Raw genomic sequence first — 7,248 nt, 5'->3', positions numbered from 1 at the left:
ATTAGTTCAAGTTAATGAGTCAACTAAACAGGTAATGGCAAGTAAAGGTGGAAATTTGTTTATGGAAGTTCGAATACTAAGCTCCTACGTCTCATCTTCTTCTGTTTCCAGAAAACTAGAAAATTTTATTGGTACAACTTTTTGTACAAATTCACTTCAGATCAGCTCCCCAACCCTAGCGAGCTTAAACTCCTAGTAACTATTTTCTTAACTCGATCTATTTAGAAACATGCTTCTGACAGTTACAATGATTCTCAGAGTGTAATGAAACTCGTGTAAACAAAAGATAAGTGATAATACAATGTGCACAATATGATCTTTAAACGATATGATAGAACTTTGCGTGTGTACAAAAACAGCATAAGACAAAACCTTTGAGAAATGTTGTACAACTTGAGAAGGGGTGATGAAGCTCAAAGATGTTGCAGCAGCCTTCTTCATTTTTGATGCATTATAAGTGTTGGTTCCCAACGTTAGTAAATAAAGGCGGTTCTCACAAATATACTGGATAGTCAACAATTAAGCAGAGAGTGTCACATGTTCTTGTCGTTTTTCCGAAAATAGTAACAGGCAATTCAAATTCTTGGACACTAGCTAAAAAGAGTAACCAACGGTTCTTTTAAAATGTCTTGGTTGACAACTCTTTGAATTAGACTCTAAGATGATTGTCTGTTGTCTTCAGATAATGTCATCAGATCAGTCTGCAAGCTGATCTGTTCTACTACAAAGTAATTGTGGACATCTTGGTTCACTTCAAGATCATGTAGATACTCTTCAGATCAAAATAGTTGGAAAACTCGAATTGTCTTTCTGTTTCATCTTGTATCAGCATAGTTGATCAACACACTTGATATTTTTTCAGCGATAGTTTTGTCAATTCAGTTCACTTATATGCATTTATTAATTTAACTTAAGTTAGATCAGCTTAGTTTTTGATCACCAATACTTAGGTTTAAATGTATCTCAATAAAAAATGTTTTATGTTGATCAATTATTTTTACAACGGTGGTAAATTTTTTTATTTCATTTAAAATAATATGTTACAAAAATTGCTAATGATAGACTTGAATCATTAAACCTCGTTATAACTTTTTTATGTTTAAATTTTATCTAAAAATTATTTCAAATTTTTTATGTATATTATTATGATGAAATATGACAAATAAATAAATTCATGTCATAAATGTGAGTTCATTTATCATATTATTCTTACTAATAATATTTTTAGTTTTTAATATTCAATGTAACATTTCTAGCTCCAAATTTTTAAAAATGTGATGTGTGTAGTCCTTGTCGTTAATTTTATAATTAAAAACAACTGTAGGAACCAAATATGTCATGTGTTTTTAAGTTTGTGGATCAAAATTGTTAAGTTGAAATGTTCAAGGGATCAAAAATGTTCTGGGACGAAAGTAGGGGACTAAAATCATAATTTTCCTCGAATAAATCAGTACACGTTTATGTTCAAAATAATTCTAATAACTGTCGCAATAAACTGCCAGACCCAAATAAATCTATGTCAAAATGAATGTATTTTACCATAAAAGAGCATTGCTTAATCATGTAACTCAAATAGCAATACAAAATTGTCAGCTCCCTCTAGCCTAAGTCTTCTCATTACACCACAAGAATTTTGCAATCCAACAGGAACACTGGATTCAACCCGAAAATTACCATAAAAATTTCTGTTCATGCCAAAAACTATAAGACACCGTCCATTACAATAACCTAAATATTTCTGTAACTACAGGGTCATTTCTAAAATAAAGTTCAAGATAGTCGATAAAAAGTTGGCCCTTCGATAGGTCGGGAGATTGATGTAAGTTTCTCAATGTGACTGAAAGGGGTGTGTATAGTACAAAACTCCTGGAGACTGACCTGGAGCCAAAGGGCGAAAATTCATAGGTGCAGGAAGTTGCTGAGGCAATGGCATTGGCTGCTGCATAGATAATGTTGATGGCTGAAGGACACTATGTGTTTCCTGCTGAGCCATCTGCATTTTGTTCTGGTTCAACGACACCATTGGGCTAACCATGTAAGACGGAAGTACAGGTGGAGGTGGCAGAGGAGGAAGATTACCATACTCGTAGGAGATTATATTTCCAGCAGCTGGTTGCAAATACTGAAACGGGGGTGGGTTCAGTGTAGAATGATAGAGAGCTGGTGTGTTGGAAATTTGGCCTTGAATTGAAGCCTGCGGCATAAATGATTGATAAGGGCTGTTCTGAGGATTCGGTTGTGCGGGCAAGTTACGATCTGAAATGGATTTTGGTATTGAGGTACTGTTGAATACCGTCGAGAAAGGAGTTGATGAGGCTAAAGAATTCATCAGAACAGCGTTTTTAGCTTCTTCGGCTGCTAAGGAAGAAAGGGCAGATATCATAATGTCCTGGGAAGAGCTTGAAGCTGTAAGCTTGTCCGCAACCTCGGCTGCAATTGCCGCTGCAGATTTTTTTGTCATTTGCTCTTGTTTTGCATGGGCAAAAGATGATGGGGCAGATGGTTTGCTCGAGAACACCCGATCTTCTTCCAATTTCTTTCGCATGCTTGCAGCTTCTTCGACCTGAGCTTCCGCAACCTGAAAGTTCATGTAGATGCAGAGATATTAGTATATTCAAAATTAGTTTTAATCCACAATCATGCATACTAAAAATCAGTCAAATTATTATAATGGTAATTTTTTACAATGAAGACAATGCAATTACTTCACTTGACAGCAATCCATATCCAAAAAAATAAAAAAGAAAAAAAGAAAACCATCTGTTCAAACATCTCCCACCCCTTTTTTCACTGTTATCTCCAGTCTCTGTATATGTGTAATTCATCTCATTGCCCTTAGTAGCAAAATATTTCCTATTCGCTGGGAATGATGGTGTAGACAGATATATCATGGGATAACAAATAGACTCGTCTTTCTTCGAAAAGAAGCACAGAAGCAAAAAATTGTAAGCAAATTATCTCTAACCTGCATCTGTGTCCGGACATTCTCTAGCTCAGATTCCTAAAAACATCACAAAATCAGCACAGATATTGAACGTCAAAGCAGAAAATGAAAAACTCCATAGTAACAAAGTTGAAACAAAATTGTTCAGAGGACTTCTCACCCACCTGCTCGTGCAGTGCATCACGTAGTTGAGACAAGAGTGCCAGCCTATTTGATTCCACAACTTTAAGCTTTTCGATGCACTGTTTCAAACGAGCTTCTTCCTCTCCCAATTCCTTGGCTAGAGTCTTTCTCGATGGATCCCTAGCTGCAATCCCAAACAGCAAAAAAATTGACATTTTCATTACAAGGGTCAAAATGTTAGCCAAGAATAAATGTGAATATTTCTACTTTATATATAGGGTCTTGATTTTTGCACGCGAAGTACTTTGAAGTTTTTCAATCAAAAGTGAATGACTTAGTGTAAAATATGATATATTTTTTTGGCATGTCAGCTTACCCTTCGTCAAAGCAATGTTAACATCATTTTCCATCTTTCTGACATGATGAATTGCAGATTTGCATTTATTCATTTCCTCGTCTTCTTTGGCACATTCACTTTGCACCAAGTGAAAAGCAGACACTATTTTTTCTGTAGTGCCGCCTACGCTCAGTTTCTGGTTTAAAAACAAATATTCAAGATGTGAGCATCGTTTATCTAAAATATATAGCAATTAGGTCAATGGTATTAGATAAAGAAATGCCAAAAGTACCTGCATAATAATGCATGAAAACAATATCATTAAGAACTTACAGTTCTTATAGACCGTGAATCCCTTTTAACTATTCGGACTGAACGAGAACGCTTTTTCCCAAGCTCCAATGGTTGAGGCAATTCCACACTAAGCATTGTGTCTCTAAGGTTTTGAGCTCGGGAACCAAAGACTCTCCTTTCTTCCCATATGCCAACCTTTTGTAAACAGACATAATCAGCTGAGAAATTTCAAAGAATCAAATGCAAATTCATTGTGTCATGTTTGATATCAAGACTCGTTAGACTGACATTATAACATGATATGAAAATTATGTTAAAATTTTGAAGGCCTAAATACACTTCTAAACAATTCGATATAACAAATTATTAGAGAAAAAAAATCAGATTAAGTTCAAGTGAGTCTTGAGGGACTTTGAGATATAGAAGTGGGCATCCTCTTGAGAATAAACTCACCAATCGAGATACCACATTCTTTCCACGATCGTCACCTTTGTTTTCAACCTCTTTGATTGCTGAAGGAAGCACCTTCCAAAACTCAGTAACGAATTCAGTCCCTCTTCGCTTGCTGTTCTGCAGAATGTCATTTGCAAGGTACAGAAGAGGAACTTTTTGAGCTATTTCTGAACTATGAAACTGTTTATCCCATGTTGCAACAACCTGTTCCGCTTTGCTACGATGAAAGATGCACCAGTGCGACAATGCTATTGATGAAGTCAAGGTAAAATAGTAGGCCAAGAAATTTATCGAAAATAAAATCAGTGCTTTATATCATGAGGTAATCGTTCCCTGTAAGGAGGAACTCCAAAAAGTATACATACAAAACATCCTCAAAACAATATCAAGCTATGAGTTTAAGAAATTTTTTACCATCAGAATTACAATAAAAGGAAAAAAGAAAATACAAATAGACAGTGACGTTTGGTAAATGGCACTTTCTCATACAAAATAAGAAAGGTCGCATATTGATAGAAAAGCTGTAGAAAAGAATGTTACAGTTAATAACCAAATTGTCCAAAAGTAGTTAATACGAAGGGTTCTATATGTGAAAATCCACACAGACACATACACATGTATAATGAGGCTTGCTATTACAAGAGAAAAACATAGAGAAGTATCTTGAACCACGATTCATGAATAAATATCCTAAATCTCAGTAAATTTCATGCCATAAGAAGACTAGCAGAGGAAACAGATTTGTAAACGTTATATAGTCATTACCAACTCCCAATTAATACTATTGCAGTTCATAACATTTGACACATTCTCCACGCCGTGATACATATCATCAATTGTACTAAAAAATTTAACAAAAGTAAGTTAAAAAATTAGAGAAAATTGGAAAATACAAGAAAAACTTAAGATTTGATCATTTAATCAATGTATGGAATGGTAAATCACCGAAATTCAAGGAAAAGTAGACATGTATCCAACAATGGAGCTACATGATAGGACAACGAACGCGATTAAAACATTTCTATAATTTTAACAAAAAATTTTCAACTGAAAATTATGGAAATCAAACAAAATTATCTAAACTAACATTAAAATAAGAGGTTACCGAACATATCCACTTTGGTAGGTAAGAAACCGTTATAACCGTTAAATTCAAGACTGAATACATGTCAAACTAACATAAAAACAGACTTCCATTGTCTGACGCCCCTGATCATAAAAATATAGAAACAACCCAAAACATAGCAAACATAACAAGAAAGTAAAGATGTCTACGAAAGATCAGTTTCGAAACGAGGTCAATTTCTCATCCTATTTTCTTCGCTAAACTTAATTGTTAAACCGCCGAATCCACTTTAAGCATTGTATTACAGTTTCCAAAATTACAAATTTGAGTAAACCGCTGAATCCACTTTGTCCTTGTTATTATATAAAGGAATCCAAGAAGTACTCAACATGCACTACGCACTACACACACACACACACACACACACACACACACACACACACATACATAGAAGATTAATCAAAGGCATAACCAAGTAAAAGTAGAATATAGGATGCTTTCAATGCACTGCTGAGTGCTGTTGAGCTTTGAAAGCTTGTCGGAAAGAATTTCTTCACTGAATACACTGTTCATTCCACGTTAGCAGTTCTTCCCTCCTTCAAAACCCCTTTGCATTAAAGAAAACAGTTATACACATCAATTAATTTATGTATCAAAGCACAAAAAAGAACCCCAACCCCCTTGAATCAACATAATTAATGTCCAATCCCATTCAAGCATGGAAAATTAATAAAGATTTGATCATTGCAACAAATTACCAAGATGGTCTCCGTAAAGTCACCAAATTCAGCAAATGCCGTGAAGTGAAGCACAAAGAAACGAGCAAAAAGAAAAAAAAAGAAACTGAATTGCACCGTATGAAGATTAAACAAAAATTAAAAGGTGGCAACTCTTCTGAGAAGTGCGCGGCCGCATATCAGAAACGGTGAGAAAACAATCATGAAAAGATAAACAAAGAAAGAGTTGTTTCAAGAATTCATTCAGCCCCCCTGTTCTGTGAGGAACCCTAAAGCAGCTTTGTTTCTTGGGATGGATTTATATAAAGACCAAGAGTGGAGACGCATTGAAGGTGAATGTGTGCGTGCCCTTTGGAGAGGGAGATTACGAGGATTTGAGTTTAGAACTTGGAAGGATGCAGACCGCAATACTTTGGGGTTTTCCCATTTTCAGTTGTCATGCGCACGTGGTATACTCTGTGCGCTCACCAAACCAAACACGGTTCCTTCATCCGTCGAAACCGCAAAAAATAAATTAGTTAAATTATATGGGAAATACTTTACCTTTATTTTTTAAATCAACTCTTTATATATACTATCTATATTATATTATTAAGTGTGAGATCTTTAAAGTAATTACTTTAGAAGATATCAAAATATTTAATTATATAATTACTATTTTTATCCTGCTAAAAATCTCCTAAGTCACTCCATATTTTACATATAAAAAAATCTAACAAAACTTCAATTTTAAATCGAACTGTTCTATATTGAAAATAATTTCGTGTTAATTATTTAGTATTATTTGATCAAATTAAAAATAAAATAACACATGCAACGCGTGTGTATTTTCATCTGTGTATATTAAATTAGCGTGTACACAATAAGTGCATTTACACAAGGTTTTGTGTTAATTAGTTATTGTTATTTTTTAATTTATGACTAGTTATAATTTTTTTTAATGTAGGAAGTGTGTGAGATTATTTAAAAGTCCAAAATTTTAGATTAAAAAATATTAATTTTATAATTTTAAAAAATGTGTAAAATTGATAAGATATAATAGTTGCATTTCAGTTACAATTTATTAAAATATATTTTTATGATATTTTTATTAAAAAAATGAATTATTTTTTAATTTGTGGAGGCTATTTTTTATAATTAAAAAAAACATGATACCAAAATTAATTACTATAAATTCATCAGTGTTAATAATAATATAAATATAGTATATATAGATTAATATAGATGTAAATATGTTAGTAGAAAATTTTAAAATATCATCTTTTGAGCTTTGATTTTATTATATTTTATTTTA

The 7,248-nt window shown here is 33.4% G+C and overlaps 1 protein-coding gene across 1 annotated transcript; it reads right to left on the bottom strand.

The window, feature by feature from the left end:
* Window positions 1-1,519: 1,519 nt before the first annotated feature.
* Window positions 1,520-6,405, bottom strand: LOC140981665 (uncharacterized). The gene is made up of 8 exons (XM_073448085.1): window positions 5,976-6,405; window positions 5,715-5,824; window positions 4,152-4,399; window positions 3,738-3,893; window positions 3,444-3,600; window positions 3,109-3,251; window positions 2,966-3,001; window positions 1,520-2,578 (listed from the first exon to the last, which is right to left on the bottom strand). Exons 2-8 carry the CDS (start codon window positions 5,788-5,790, stop codon window positions 1,829-1,831), a joined length of 1,566 nt encoding a protein of 521 aa, XP_073304186.1. The 5' UTR covers window positions 5,791-5,824; window positions 5,976-6,405; the 3' UTR covers window positions 1,520-1,828.
* Window positions 6,406-7,248: the final 843 nt, after the last annotated feature.

Source organism: Primulina huaijiensis, chromosome 1 (genome assembly GCF_012295235.1).
Source record: "Primulina huaijiensis isolate GDHJ02 chromosome 1, ASM1229523v2, whole genome shotgun sequence".
Lineage (NCBI taxonomy): Eukaryota > Viridiplantae > Streptophyta > Magnoliopsida > Lamiales > Gesneriaceae > Primulina > Primulina huaijiensis.
This window is presented reverse-complemented; position numbering and strand designations above follow the sequence as displayed.